General features: G+C 37.7%; 1 protein-coding gene across 4 annotated transcripts; it reads left to right on the top strand.

Moving 5' to 3' along the window:
* LOC103151772 (zinc finger MIZ domain-containing protein 2-like) lies at window positions 1-16,078 on the top strand. Of its 4 annotated transcripts, XM_016681716.1 has the most exons (5): window positions 1-532; window positions 1,515-1,572; window positions 12,494-12,595; window positions 14,857-14,974; window positions 15,838-16,078. In XM_016681716.1, exons 3-5 carry the CDS (start codon window positions 12,546-12,548, stop codon window positions 16,042-16,044), a joined length of 375 nt encoding a protein of 124 aa, XP_016537202.1. In that variant the 5' UTR covers window positions 1-532; window positions 1,515-1,572; window positions 12,494-12,545; the 3' UTR covers window positions 16,045-16,078. The 4 variants fall into 4 exon arrangements, with proteins under 4 accessions (XP_016537202.1, XP_007572051.1, XP_016537204.1 ...); XM_007571989.2 differs by lacking the exon at window positions 1,515-1,572 and having other exon boundaries at window positions 2-532; XM_016681718.1 differs by lacking the exon at window positions 1,515-1,572 and having other exon boundaries at window positions 18-96.
* The last annotated feature ends 360 nt before the right edge of the window (window positions 16,079-16,438 follow it).

Below are 16,438 nucleotides of genomic sequence, written 5' to 3'. Positions count from 1 at the left end.
TTGAACGCACCACTAGCTTTATCTCCGTTTAGCTAAGCTAACATAACTGTATACTATAAAGCAGCTTCATTGTCTGCCAGCTGAAGCATACCCACGGTAAGCTCCGGGGCAGAGAACAGGCAGTGTGTTAAGGTGTTCGGTTAGCTAGCGTTCGTTACAATGTCGCTCGCGCTTAGTGACGCCGTACAAAGGAGCGTTCCACGGTGTTACACAAAGTTAACGGTGTGAGTTAAGTAGCTCTGTTAGCTCAGGGTGGCAGCCAGCGGCTCAGCCAGCAGCGTGTTAAAGCCCCTCCACAGACAGCTCTCCTATTGCAGTCCTCTGCTGGCACTTAACACAGCGACACATAACCCAAACTTAAAACGACGAGAGGCTGTCAGCGCAGCGCCTTCTTCCATTTCCTTCAAAACGGGACTACCTGCGCCTATTTCCTCACGTTTGTGCATAGGGTATTTTTTTTTTATTTTTTTTTAAACGGCGGAGCTTCATCACCCGGAGCGTCTGCGCTTTATCTCCCGAGCAGCCCGATAAGGTAAGGTTGAAACAAAACAGCTGCTATTCTCTGTTTTAGTGACGGAGGGGAACACGCGCGCACAGAACACACGCGGACACAGACAGAGAGAGGCTGGTCTCATCCACTCTGTGCTGCACACTGCTGAAATGCTTTGTTCTGCTCTGCTGCATGTTTTTCCTGTGACACTCTTCAAGATGCGTTTACAAATCAGGGTGTTCATGTTTGCAGAAAGGGCTGCAGCTTATTGAAAACGTCTGGCGCTGAGATAATGAGCAGCAATATGTGTCACATTAATATTACAGCCATATTAGATCATTAAACCTGTTTGGGAAGAATTACCTGCTGTGGAATGATTGGGTTATTTTGGGAGAAGGCAGCTGCAGAGAAAACAAAACGCGCTGTAAATGGGAGACAATGTCTATTATGCATATATATATATATATATATATATATATATATATATATAGCTCAGTTGAGAGAAGAGATATTTGGAGGGAAAAAATCAGTGCTGTGTTTCATTTGTTGGCTGACCTTTACTGTGATGCATTTATATAACAATCTTCCTTGCAAAAGTATTTGCGCCCTTTGAACTTTTTCATATTTTGCCACATTACAATCTCATGCTTTGTTTGGATAGGTTTTGCATAAGCCAGCATATGATTCTGAATAAAAATAAATATCTGAAAAGTGTGGAGTGGACATGTATTCATCTTCCTGATTCAATCTGTGAAGCAACAAACAGACAAACAAAAAAAAAGAAACACTTTTTGCTGCAATGACAGTGACAAATCTTTGGGGGGTGTGGTGGGGGGTTTCTCTACTTGTTTTCACATTTAAATAATTCAATTTTTACTTGAACTGTTCTTTTGCAAATTAACCCAAGCATAGTCAGATTTGACAGCTGGTGCATGCAGACATCAATTTCACCCAATCTCTAGTCTTCTTCAGCTATTGACATATTTTCTTCCACAATGACTCTATACTTTTCCTTACTTTTTAGACTTAATTGTCCCTGTTGGAGAGAAGCATCCTCACACCATGATGCTGCCACTAATCTGGTGTTTGCATCATTTTCCACATAGTTAGCTTGAGTCTTTTCAATGCTGACAACAAACACAAAGCTAGCTAACTCTTACAGTCCACAGACGAAGCCTTGTGTTTGTTGTACTGATTTGATTGTTGAGGTAATTTCTGGTTGTAAATGCATAATTAATACCCTTAGTGGCATACTACTGAATGTAAGTAATTTATTTTTTACATTTACAACAGATAAGTATTTTATTGGAACTGGATTCTTAAACTGAACTACATAATATTTTTATTCATGTGCATGAATACACATCACATTAAAGCAGAACTTCATGAAGTTGTAATGTGTTTTCCATAATTTAATGCACAGCAACACAGGAAAACAAGTATTTATTTTTATAGTATTTATACTTTAAAAGTATTCAGCCCCTTGGATGTTTACCCTTTTATTCCTTTTACAAATCAACCATGATCAACAAATTTTTTCTTTATTATGTGACAAAAAAGTTACAAAAAACCTCTTTAATGTCAAAGTGAAAATTTTTTTCTACAAAATTATGACAAGTAATAAAATGTAACATAACATCCACCCCCCTTTGAAGTGACTGACATAATTCGACAGAGGCCCAGGCAATTGGTGATAGCCATCTGACAATGAATGGAATAAAGTTCACCTGAGAACAGCGAGTGTCTCAAGTAATTTTAATATAGAAAAGCCTGTGTCTGAAAGATCCATTAATTGGTTAATCAATAATTCCTGGTTACCATGACAGCACGAAGACAACATGCCTCCACGGTCAAGTGGAAGAAAGTTCTTTGGTCTCATGAGACCAAAATGAAGCTTTTTGATCATCAGATAAGACGCTATGTTTGGGGGATAACAAACGCTGCACATCACCACAATCGCACCATCCGCACCGTGAGGCAAGGTGGTGCAAGGTGGTGGCATCATATTTTATGTTTAATGTTTTTGCTTCATTGTCATTTAGGAGAGATCAGATTTCACTTTATTAAAGAGTTCTTTGTGAATCTTATTGTCGCTGAAGTCATGTTTTGCTGATCATGATTGATTTATAAAAGGAACAAATAGTGCAAAACATCAGAGGGAGTGAATACTTTTTATAGGCATTGTACATATGGAACCTTTCTAGTGCTTTTCTGGTTATCCTAACACCAAAACAAGACCATTTTGCAGTGACCCAGGATCAGTGAGACATGACAATATTCTTGAGACATATCTAAGGTGAGAGAGAGCAGATTCTGTGAAGGGTTTAAAATGTGACTCAAAGCAGAGGAAGTTGTGGACTTTGGAAGATGGACAGATCTAGTAGCAATCTGTTTCCAAGAGGACATCTTCAACCTTAGTGTGTTTTACTGTTTTTTTTTAAGGTTAGGAAGACTTACAAACACTTAGACTCTTATACCATGTGAAAGTTGATCAGCAAGTGCGATTAGGTGTGGATGTAAGTTTGTATGCCCTCAGCATATGAATGACATTTTGGGATTTGACAAAGTGGGATCATGTCAATGATAAAGAGTAGTGGCTCAAGATTAGAGCTCTGAGGCACTCCTTGGTTGCCAAGGGAAATGTTCGACTGGGATGTCACATATCTATTGTACACAAACATTTCAAATGTTTTCACTTTTTCAAAACAGTATGAAAAATACAAAAAACTGCTATTACATAATTTATAATTTGATGTTCTTTTTAAAATCATGGATTCACTTGAATCATTGCTTATACTAGAGGTTCCCAAACTGTGGGGCGCGCCCCCTGGGGGGGCGCCGTGCCATTGCAGGGGGGGCGCGGGAAGCCGTCTGGATGAAAAAAAAACAAACAAAAAAAACATTAACACTGTATGCGCTGGGTTTTTACCTTAGAATGGCCAACTCTCTGTTATTCCTATGTCAATTTGATACAGTAGGGGCTTCCACACTTCCCATATCTGTGTCCTCTGTCACTTTTATCAGCAGGTAAAGTTAGCTAAAAGATGACTAGCTAGCTAATATCAATACAGCACCTTAAGCTTGTTAACAAGTAGCCTGTAGGCTACCGATGTTGTCTATGTTCAGTTACGATTCATTTTGCCCCCAAAAAAGTTGATCCCCCTATCCCCCCCCCTCTTGTTCGTCTGGAGCCGGGGCTGAGTATAACAGGGAATCTCTAAGAATCCACTCCCCCACCCCTTTCTCTCACACACATCGTTCAACCAGACAGCTATTTGTAAGCCTTAGGGGGGACCCAAAGATACGTTAGAAACCACTGGGGGGGCCTAGGAGAAAAAGTTTGGGAACCACTGGCTTATACTAAGATTTCAAAGGGTAAAAGGTAAACTTTTGACATATTATCTAAGCTTATAAACCAATAACATGTAGAGATTTGGGATCTGATCTGAATGTATGATCGGATGTTACAGAAATGATTTGCACTGATTCGAACTATGATAGGAATAAAGACTCATTCACATTATATACTGTAAACTCTAATAGCAGCAACACAGGGGTACTGCCAGCCACATTTACAATCGTCTTAGATGATTGAAGCTGTGTTTGTTTGCTTGCTTGTTTGTTTGTTTGTTTGTTTGTTTTTTTCCCTCCTCCAGACGGTCTGTCGCAGCGGGTATCAGGGGAGAACCGGATTACACCCTGGACAGATCACCAGTTCTGCTTATGGTCACAGTGCTGCTTACACAACAATCTTTAATGTGACTTGTAAATACATGCTAACAACATCAGTAAGCTTCGCTAACCTCATAAACCCTGCGACAGCTTCTTTATTTCGTTTTTGTAGTGCAGCTATTAAAGTTGGAGTGGCCGTTTTTGTTTTGTTGTTTTACATAAGGTACCAGGTTGTGGTCTGAATTTTATCCTCCAGCCAATGGGACACAGAAATGACTTCTATTTGACACAAGATGGTTCAAAGCTCTTATTTGAACAAGCATGACTTGTTGTTTTTGAGTCAGAGGGTGTCTCTGAGGTGAGGGAGCCACTGCCTGTTTTTCCTCTCTGGCCGTGGCTTCCTGGACGTATCATGGGCACAAAAACATGTTGACTTGGCACGAGGCCAGGCTCTGTTACATTGGGTCAGTTTTGACAAAAATTCATACTCCCCTTTTAATGCATCCTCATGAACTGTTGGGAAAGGGGATCAGAAATGTGGAAAACAGGAATCTAGATCTGGAAAGGAAAGTGTTGATATACAAACTCTCAAATTGATGCCGGGAGTATTTTTATGTACTATGCAGCTCTAATACAGAGTGACAGAAGGAAAGGTCTAGTTCAAGTAACGTTTCAAAAGGAAGACAGTTGTATAGTAAAGGTTTTGTGTTTGTATTATTCACCAAATCCATGTATTAACCTCTGAGCAGGATAATTTCTTAAATATCCCATGAATAATTTTAGGGCTTAAACGATTAATCGTATTAATTGCGATGAATCGAGAATTGAAATAATCATTAACTAATTTAATTGTTAACTGGAGTATACAAACTCAAAAAAATTTCAATTTTCTGAAAGAACATACTCGGAGCAGTTATTAATCCAAAATTGTCCAAAAATGTTTACATTTCCTCCTGACGATAAAAAACCCTCCTTCCTTGTCTGTAAATGTGTTCTACCCAGAATTCCTCAAGTGACAAAGTTTTATCTTTACCAGGTTCAAATTCAGTAAAAAAAAAAAATCTCCTGTTGCTGTTCATTTACTAATTGAAAAAAAATTAAACAGATCCTTCGCCCTACGCTGTATTGATGTTGAGTCGAGGAGAAAGGGCTGAGCTTTGATGTTAGAAGTCTGTTTTTTAGCTGCAGATGCATTCTTTTTGCTAGAAATGATCAAGCATACATAAAGGAATTCTATGCTACTGTATTTTACGCAACAAAATATATATATTTTTATTTAAAAAAAGAAATTTAATTGGTTGTTTATTTGCATTTTTTATGTATTTCTGACATTGTATAAAATAAACTTAAGCGTTCAACTGAAAAGTCTGCAGAAGATGGCTAGTTTTTATCCATTAATCGTCAGAATAATTGATTACTAAGAGCTTAAGTGGTCAATCAAAAAATCTGCAGAATGTGCTTAAATTTTTATCCGAATAATCGATTAATCATCAAAATAATTGCTAGAATAATCGATTACTAAAATAATCATTAGTTGCAGTCCTGATTCATTTTATTCGCAGATGCATTAGGGTGGTATTTATGATGTTTCAAGGGCAAGAGTTTGTATCCAAAACCTATAAGTAATTTACGTAAATATGGTTAAATTACTACTTTTTTTTTTTTTTGGGGAGGGATGGGGGGAATTTGGACAGCTGACAGAGTAATTGTGCTGAAGCTTATAACACTATTAACAAGCTGCTTAAAAACAAATAAATGAAATTCAGAATAAAATACTGCACTTTAAACAGTGGAAGGTTGTTAATCACTGCTGGTATTTCCTTTTTTTATTTAGCTAACACCTAATGTGTGTGTTGGAACAAACAGGAGATTCTTCAGACTTCCTTTTTTCATAGCTTTCCGTTTAAGTGCCCTTAAATAAAAACTCTCATCTTTTGAGCACCATGAGCTGCCATCCGCCTTTTACTGGCCGTGCTTTAAGACGTTAAAAGATTAACCATTCAAATCACTAGAGGCTCTTCATTTGTGCTTTTAAAAGACGAAAGCAGAGCAGCTCAGCTAGGAAAGGATGATTTTCTTTTTCAAACTTGCATTTTAAAAATGTAAAAACTTTGTTTTCCCAACTTTTCTTTTAGCACAAACTATGCAAGTCAAGCTTTCTTAATATTCAGTAGAAATGCAGCTGATACTCTTCTTGATTAGTGATATGATTGTAAAGAGTTTTACTAAATCAGTTTTGAAAAAGGTAGTAAGGGAAGTAACTTGGCTACTTTTTTTAATGTTCTGTAAGTTGTTCTAGTGTTGACTCGTTATCTGTGGCTTTTGGTGAAGCCAAAGCAAACATTGGGAGGCGTCCATTTCTGGTGTGGAAACGTAAGCATTTTTGTTCACCTTTCCTGGAATTTGGAAATCTGTCAGAAAGTATAAATAACAATGTAAAAATAACTGTTAGGCAGATCTGTCATAGTAATGCACTAGATGACTTTTTTTTAATTTAAGCTTATTTTTGCAAGTTTAAGACTGCAACACAAGATTACTTGAATGGATGAAATTTTCCTATTTCCATGGGAGGTTTCTGCACCTCTGACAACAGTTTAGCTCTTTCTGTGAAGAAGGAAATACCACTAGTATTTCCACTGGCTTATTAGCAGTATGATAGGATGTAATCCATGTTTAGATTTGATCCTAAAATCTAAACATGGATTTGATGATGCTAGGAGGTGATGGCACCAAGAAACCAAAGTCTACGGTAGACTTTAATTGGTCAGACTTCTGCTATTTTATATCTTTTATACTTTGTACTGCAAACAAAATTTATTATTAATAAATAGTACATTTATTTTGTCCACACCTCTGGTATGGACAGAGGTGTGGATTTGAATAATGCGGTTGAGAATCAAGTCAGATTTTAGTGACAAATTTAAAGACGTTACTCGACTTGAGAATATCATAAAATACTTTGGACTTGACTTGGACTTTCACACCAATGACTCATGTCTTTACTTCAACTTGAACACTTTTGATTTCAGTTCATTTCAGAAGTTTAAACTTTACAGCACACAAAAAGACGCATAAAGTTAAAAAAAAATCAGATTAATCATTATGACTCAATTATTAAAATGATCATTAACTCATTTAGTAATTGATTAATTGCTAACTGGAGTACACAGGCTCAAAAATACATTTGCTGACAGAACAATATGATCAGAGCTGTAATTAAACCAAAAACCATACAAAAAATGTGCACATTTTTCATTTAAGATACAAAAAATTGCTTTGATTCTATCAAAGATTCATCAAGTTTTTATTTGCATCTTGTAATGTATTTCCAATGTTGTATAAAGAAGATAATCAGCTTCACCTAGTTTAAATTCTCTGTATAAATAAATCTCCTATCAAGGACCTTTTGCTATTCAGTTATTAATTGGTTAATTGAAGAAGTAATCAGTTTTACACTGTTTTGATGTTAAGTCAAGCAGAAATATCTGAGCCATTCACATTTTGATGTTAGAAGCATTTTTTTTAACCTGCAGATGCATCCTTTGCAACAAATGATAAAGTGTTCTCAAAAATGTTTTTATTTAGAGGTGGGCAGATCACTGCAACATATCGGTAATATTGATAACAAGTTTGTATCAGTGTCAGATTGATACTAGCATGGTAAGATCAATACCTTAGTTTCAGATTCTCTCTTGACTTCTTATTTTATTTTTGGAATTGTAGTTTTTTGTCCTTGCCTCAAAAAGATTTTGTTGTTCTGAAATTATATTTTTTGGAATTGTTTATGCAGGAAAAGAGGCACGTATGTTTTGTTTTTCTATTTTTGTATGCATTATGTTAATATTTTGTTAAAGTATTTTGCAGACACCTATAAACTTTGTCCAACGTCTGTTCTAGGTTTTAACAAAAAAATTCTAAAGAAAAAAAACAGAAAAACTTAGAGGTCAAATGTGTGATGATATATCAAACCTGAATAAAACGTATTGAAATTAGTATCAGCAATACTGGTGCTGTATTTACTTGGTATCGGATTGATACCAAAATATCCAGTATCGCACACCTGTACTGTTATTACATTTTAGTCAATGGAATGTTTATTTTCTTATAAAAAAAAAAGGTTTTGAATTATTTGTTTGTTTGCATCTTGTAATGTATTTCCAATATTACATAACTAAGATTTAAATGAAAAATCTGCAGAGTGCCAATTGTTTTATCCGATTAACCGATTGTCAGAATAATTGATATGGAATAATTGATAAGTAAAATAATCGTTGGTTGCAGCCCCGTTGTGCATGACTTAATAGTGATCCTGTTGAAACATTAACCCACCTGAGTGGGGCCTCTTGCCTGCTCCTCTGATTAATGCTCTCCTCCCCTGGCCTATTAATCTTCAGTTGACAATCATGTGCAGTTGTGTCATACTCTTTCCATTCTAGGGTGATAGATTGAACAAAGCTCTGTAAGAGCATAGTGTTTTATTACATAATCTTGGTTAAGTTAAATTACATATAGGTGGATCCTTTGTATTAATTCGGTGACATCTGATAGTAATCGGTTTAGATTTTATCTGGGAATGTGTTTTTTAAATGTGTCATTTTCCTCCCACTTCACGGGTTTGCACTGAGACATAAAATCTTATTTTAAATATAGGATGACGTTTGTGGTTGCAACGTAAAATGAAGCGTGGAACCCTTTAAGTGGTACGAGTGCCTTTGAAAGGCACTGTAACCGCTTCGTTTGCTGTTGCACATATGACTGTATGTGGTCCTTGTAAACCAGCAGCAGCAGAGCAGTTTGAGGGTTTGATTGAGCGATTCAGCTGCCAGTGCAATGGCAAGATCTGAGAGCTGAGAGGGAAAGAACGAGAAGAGAATCCGACAGCGAGGAGTGGTGTGAAGAGGAAGAGTCGAGGGTAAAGAAAATGTCAAGATGCCGAGGTCAAAGAAGGCAAGGCGAGAGAGAAAGACAGGAGTGTAGCAACGGGTCCTCCACAGGTACAGTTTGCGCCTCGTGCGCTCGCTTTGAACATCTGATGCAGCCACAAACGTCTCGCACGTTTCGTCCTCCCTTTGTGTGGTTTCACCGCTCAGCTGTGATGGAAGTTCCAAGGTACTCGATAGGAGTGAATTTGCGAGTGGCGATCATGTGATCTGAGGAGTAACACCCCTCCCTCTCTGTCTTTTTACACAAGATTCATGATGTCTGACCCAAATCTGCAAAGTACAAAAAGGAAAGTGGCAGTGAAAAAAAAAACAGGGAGGGGGTTGGAGGATGTCAGGGCTCTGATGTTGGGGAATTAGCATGCCACTTGGTAACCGTCAGATGAAGGAACTCGTTAGGTAAAGGCAGAGGAGCAGCATGGAGCAGGGATGAAGAAAAAGAGGGAACATATGGAGCTGAAGATGCAGGTGTAATATTTAATAAGCTGGTTTATAAAAACCTAATTTAGACCTTAATCATTCCTTTAGATGTCCATATTGTGTTTTCTCCAGTGGCAAGACATCTACACAGTACAGCTGCAGTAACTTTCAAACTTTTTATTATAAAATAATTACTACCTGTTTGAAAAACAGGGATTAAAGAGAAACTTTTTTCTGTGAGCTGTAGATGAGACATTTTTCTATTTGTATCTTTCTCCTCTCTAAATGAAGACCATAAGTAGGGATGTAGAATATATCGGCATCATCATCGGGTCTAGATGTGTGAACTTGCAGACATCTTTGAGTTAGTTATGGCTGTACAACACTTTAGACACTGAGGAATTCTGAACAGAACCAGGATCTTATCAAAAATCACAGTCACAATGTCAGACTGAATCACAAATACTTTGGAATTGGGATTCCTAAGGAGTCTTGAGGCACTTGGCGACTGCGTTTGATTGCTATTCATAAGGCTTTGATATGATAGTGAATCAATGGATGACGCAAAAGTCCTGATTCTACTCGACTTTTGATGATCTCAGGTCTTTTGTGTTAGTACTTGGACTGAATTTTCTGAGTTAGGAATCATTAGCATTGTTAGCTTGATGCGCTTTGGGTTTAAAGATGGATCTGTTTTTACTTCCATTTTTTTAGCCATAATGTGTAAAAAAGTTCCTCTTGTTTTGAGAGATTTACTTTCAGTTTCACACATTCTGCATATGGCATGGATTTGATCAAAGGGATTTTATCTTTGCCAGTGTTGTTACATAATCCCCATAAACTGTTGCATCTACTTGCTTCTGAGTTCCTTAAATGTGTGTCCATTCATTATGGATCTGCACGACATTGTTTGGAATGAAGTTGTCATCAGCGTAGAAAGTGACCATCTCTTTGTTGCTACTGTTTGATGACTTGACATATAAGCTCTGTGGAAACCTCCTCCCTAGAAAGTCCTGTTTGAAGCTTAGCACTGGCCAGGCATGGCCAGTGCTAAGCTTTGATTGATGGGTAGGTGTCATCTTGGTGTCAAAATGTGAACAGCATGTCTCGAGGAAGACTCTTGTATTGGTTGATTGATGGATTGGACTCATTATTAGAGAAGTGCATGCACTGAAATAGTGGTGGGCATTTACCGTATTGGTTGTTTACCACTTGGTGTAAAAAACCTGTCATAATAAGAGTTTTTATTTATCGTTGTCTATAAATTTCAGAGACGTGATTCAAACAACTGTGCAAGTATCCATGAGGTGAGGAAATTGCACAAAATTTCTCCACAAAATTGTTACTGATGCCTGAATCGCCACTAAATTTAAGGCAAATACAAAAAAATTTAGATAAGAATTAGATTTGCACAAGATATTGAATCGTACCCATGATTGCAATGTCAATGTGTGCAATATCACGGTGACTAAAGTCTGGTTTGGACAAAAGGCATGCCCATAAGAATGTGATTATTGAAACAGCAAAAAGAAGAAATGTAGTTGGTCATAACACAAGAACAAACTGCTTTACTGCAGTTTATGTTACCATGCTGGAAGTTACAACACAAGGAATAGTATTAATATTTTTCTATAAATGTAACTCTTAGAAAAAAAACAATATGAGTGTGAACTGGAAATGTAAATCTTGCTCAGAAAGTTTAACTAGTGAACAGAAATGAACACATTCTTAACTTGTTTGGGCTGAACTTAGAAATAAGCTGATGCATGACATATTCTATCTAATGCATCAAGTCGCGATTTATGACTTCACATTTAAGCAAAAATCCCCCCAAAATGTATTTAGGAATTTTTGTTAATTACATAAAGGAGAATAAAAAGCCGCAAAATGCTGAAAACATAGACTACTACAAACAAGCTCTACATCATAAAGTTTGCAAATACAGAATGCATACAGAACATCTGTCAGAAAGTTCATATTCTAAAGACTCCAGTAGTAATGGCCTCCATAATATCACCTATCTTTTTTCTGGTTTTTTGACTGATGTAAACCAGAGCCATTGATGAGGTCACTGTGGATATAGTGAAGATTTATAGTTGTATGTTAAGCTAACAGCATGAAACTTCTTGTTTTGTCTGAGTCAGAAAATCTGAAGATGATCAGTTTACTGTCAAAACTCTAGATGGAGCAAATGTTTGCTGCTTGATTGTCAATCATATATATATATATATATATATATATATAATGCAGATTTTCTCACATAATCTTTAAAAGTTCACAACACAGGAAAGGAAATGTGTAGCACCTCTGGCGTGCCTCCTTTCTTTTTTTTCCCTTGTGTCTACTTTAAATCCACTTCAGGATCCAAAGCAACCTTCCAGACATTTAACTAAAATCCGTTTCATGAAGTTCAAACAGAGAAATGATGTGAATTTAGTGAAAACACTTTGAACACGTGTCTAATCAGCTACTTATTGATCAACAGTCAGAGTCGTTTTGTGTGTCCTGGGTGTTCCTGGGAATGACGCAGGAAGACGTTGAACTTTTATTAACGTAAAGAAGGTCCAGAACATGTCTCTAGTCAGCGGCGGTAGAGAGCAGCGCACGCTCCTGAGTCACTGCCTCTATGTCGGTGAGGCGAGAGAAGAGCTCGCCTCGTCTCATCTCTGTTCTCTTAAATTCCTTTTGAAATCAGCAAGCTAAATTTAGCTCGCACCTCCCTTCCCCCCTCCCGCTTCCAGAGGTATCAGAGCTGCAGCAGACAGTGATAGGCTAACGTTTTTGAAGTGCGCAGTCCACACACACACACAGATTAAAGTGAGTGGCACAGAGTGGGAGGTCGCTATGTCTTTTGTGCACACAGTGTGGGCTATAGTGATGATAAATGGTTGCCGTGCAGCAAATGAGCTGTGAGGGTTTGTCTGTTTATGTACGTGTTTTTTTTTGTTTTGTTTTTTTTCCCTTCTACCAGGGCTGCTGCTTGAGGACAGTGGGGGCTCTCTAATGATCCCACCATTCATCCGATGAACCCCCTTAACTCCATGAAACCCTCCCTGCCTCCCACTCCACAAAGGTACACACACACACACACACACACACACACACACACACACACACACACACACACACACACACACACACACTGTGCTGACATTAAGCCCAGGTAGATGATATGGTGTATGTGACTGTCTCATTCAAGCAACAATGCCACTTGATGATGGATCTGCACAAGGATCGATCTTAAACGACTAATTCAAGTCACGTCACCTTAGACCACTAGGAGGAAACTGATCTGGAAATTATTTAGTCATGATAAAGAAATGAAATAATGTCATCACTACTACACTAGAGATGCAAATTTTCAGTGTCTTTTTCAGTGTCTAGCAATTAGACAAAAAATGCTTTTGTGACGATAAAAATCGTCACAAAAGCATTTTTTCTTTCCAAACGGTCAAGAGATTCTGTTTGTTATATGACTGACAGGAGGAGAAGATGGCGTAAGCAAATGAAACATTTATGTAGAACGAGCTGGTACGGTTCCACACTGTATCAAATTTCATCAGTTTATATCTAAACAAAAATAGGTTTATGTGTAAAATTACCAGGATTACTTTAGCTTAGCTACCTGGCTTTTTCTTCAATAAAAAAATATGAAAGAATTATATTTAAAAAAAATGAAGCAGATATAAAGAGCATTTTGAATCGATTCAGGATTCCCAGAACTAAGAATTGCAATTCTCCATAGAATATTTTTTTTCTTTACTTCTACACAACACATAATTTGAAAAAGCAATGCAGATAATCGGCTGGTCTTTACTAGACCACTCGGGCAGGTTTCAGTCTGTATTATTCCACCATTCATGCTTTTTTACAGTTAAACTACTCGCCTCTGAAGAGTTTTATCAGATTAAACTTCATTAGATTTTAAAAATGCAAAAACAGCACCAGAAATTGTTGGCAACAACTCAGACAGGCTTGTTTAATTTTCTAGATTACAACATGGTGAGATGTTTTGTATGGAGCTCAATTAGTCTCTGAAAGATTCACAAAGCTTGCAATAAGATATGCATGCGCATAAAAGAAGACTTGTAAGTGCACCATATGATTCACACATTCACATATGTGTATATTCTCAAATGTACAAGTTTCCCACTGCACAAGTAGCAATACACAACAAATACAAATCGCCAAATGCACATGTACGAATCACCAGAAGTGGACGGATCGGTCAACACGTGGGCACAGATCAGCTGGAATGCGTTTTCGACTTTTGAGACTTGCTCACCACATGGGATTTGAAAGAGAGATGATGCATCCAGGCTGGTGATATCTGAGAATTGTAATTGTGACGCTGCGTTCAAGGAACAACAAATGGGAAAAAAATAATCTTAATAAATTTTCGAACTATTCTTAAAGAGTACAGAATGTTAAAGCTGCTTTGGCTGTTTATTATCTAGGTATTGTTGGGGTTGCCGCCAATTATACCAGTGACAATTTTTTCTTCAAATAGGATGGGGTTTTTTTATGGGTGCACCAATACTTTCCTGATTTCCTTAATTTTGGGAGGTCGGTGATTCACATCTACACATGTGTGTTTAGCAATAGTTACCCCACTGTTGCTAACTCAGCAACTTTAGTCAGCAACTTTTCAGACAGAAAAAATTATCGGCCAAAATCAGAATCGGCATAACCTGCCAGAAAACTTCAACCGGTGCACCCTAGTTTTCTTGTTTCTGACTGAACAACTTTTTTAAAATAACGTTTGAATGTTTCACAAATCAGTCTGGTATTCTCCAGCAGTAAAAAAAATATTTTAAAGTTTGCACTTCTATGCTAACAGTAACAAAGCAATGCATATGCTCCCGTTGCTGATTAATTACTATTATTATTTTTTAATGCAGATGTGTTTGTATTCACACATCGCCCTATTTTTCAGTTTTCTTGCCAACAACATTAGGTATTGCAGACAGTGAGATCTGCAAGTGATGTGGTGTGACAGCCTTGCTGCTGCGGTAGCTTCCTGTTGAGGAAATGGTTCAGAAGGAGGAAACTGAGGCTAACCTCAACTGTCAGATGAATAAACCGTGCTCAGGTTAATCTTTAGCTCCCCAAAGCGAACATTTGTTTGTGACCTTTACACTCAGCTGAGTTTCTCTGTGCTAGAACAGCAAATGAACTCTAAGAGGGAGATAAAGACTCCTTGTTTTCAGGAGGAAACCATGGAACGCCGTCTGTGATGCTCGTATCGCGATTACTGCTATCTGGATGAATTCTCTCTCTCTCTTTCTCTCTCTTTCTGCCTCTGCTGTACCATTCCTTCTTATCCCTCTGCAGCACTGACGGCCCCTTCCTAAATGAGCCAGTCTCCTGGCAACCAGGCACCAATCAACACGCAAGATCTCTCTCTGTAGTAACCACAGTGTGGGGCGTGACCAATCCCACACACAGCCAGGTAACACATGACTCACTACCCGGGGACATTGTTCTCCTTTTGTGTTCACTAATACACGCTTTATTTAGTGCGTTTTCTTGTTAATATTTAAACCTAAAGTGACCAGTATGTCTCAGGACGGTACTTAAGGAATTTGTGTGGAGAATTTTTTGCTAATTTGATTCTTTGTTAAACAGATCTTTTTTGTCTACCTGCTTTGGTTTAAAACATTTCCTCAGTGACACATTTCTAGTGGATTTCTAGGCTGGAAGTCTACAGGTCAATAGATGTCCAGCATACTGTCAGGTTTATTTGACATTTATGAAGTGTGATAACCTTGAGGAAATATAGCACAATATTTACACAAATACTTAAAATAATGTATGTGTTACTTTAAATTTAGAACAACTTTCTAACATAGGAAAGGTGGCGCTACTTTAGCTTTCACACCTCAAATGTCCACGTTTTTCATGACTGGAAATATCTGGATTGCAAAAAAACATGAAGAGTCAAAATGTGGAAACTAAACTATTACTCTTATTAAACGGGCAGTAGTATGTAGAAATCAACTCTTTTTAGCTTTACATCATGCAATAATGTTATTCCCTCTTCATAAACATACCTGGAATGTTACTGGAAGTTTGTAAATTCTGACATTAAAGTCATACAGCAACCCTGAATTTTACTCTTTTTAATAAGTAAAGTTTTCTTAAAATAAACTTTACTTTATGTCAGGTTTACTTTAAAGGGTGAGTATAACCTCAGGGTGGACGCTTTTTATGTGAAAGTCTTTTCAATCACTTACTTTTGAACTTTTTTACCTCTTTGAAATCCACATCCTCAGATCTCCAGGGTCATAAAGCCCTCCTCCATTTCACCTACAGGTGTTTGGATCACCCATGGGCCCCGGCGAGAGTTCTGGTGGTCACATAATGCCAGTTGGCAGCCCAGGGATGGGCGGCAGCATGGGCTCCCAGTTCATGGGCCAGCAGTCGTACGGGGACGGCGTGTCTAAAGGCTACGGCCAGCCGGTCATGTACGGACGACCCAGCACCGCCTACAACCCAGCTTCAGCCTATGGAGGAAGGTAAGCCACTTTCTTCTGGTCAGAAATAGTAAATATGACAGGGGACTCGTGGCTCTTTCAGCATTTTATAGGGATGTTTGAAGGATGTTTGAAAACCTCGACTTCAGACCGTTGTTTTAAGAGATTAATAAATCATCTGATGTTATCCGAAAGGGCTTATATTTGAAAATTTAATGTAACTTTATTCATTTGAAAATCATTAACAGTATGTAAATTCTGTGCTGTTGTATTAGTAACATCCAATATAAAGTTTAATACATTTAATTGCTAAGTGCCTTAGAATGATGGGAAAACACTTTGAGTTTTCATGCCTATGTAACTTTTTATACACCGCCTTACAAAAGCACTTAAACTCTTTTTGCCTCGTTGTCACATTTTGTTCCATCACAACCAGAGTC

This window comes from Poecilia formosa, unplaced genomic scaffold (genome assembly GCF_000485575.1).
Source record: "Poecilia formosa unplaced genomic scaffold, Poecilia_formosa-5.1.2 Scaffold291, whole genome shotgun sequence".
Lineage (NCBI taxonomy): Eukaryota > Metazoa > Chordata > Actinopteri > Cyprinodontiformes > Poeciliidae > Poecilia > Poecilia formosa.
This window is presented reverse-complemented; position numbering and strand designations above follow the sequence as displayed.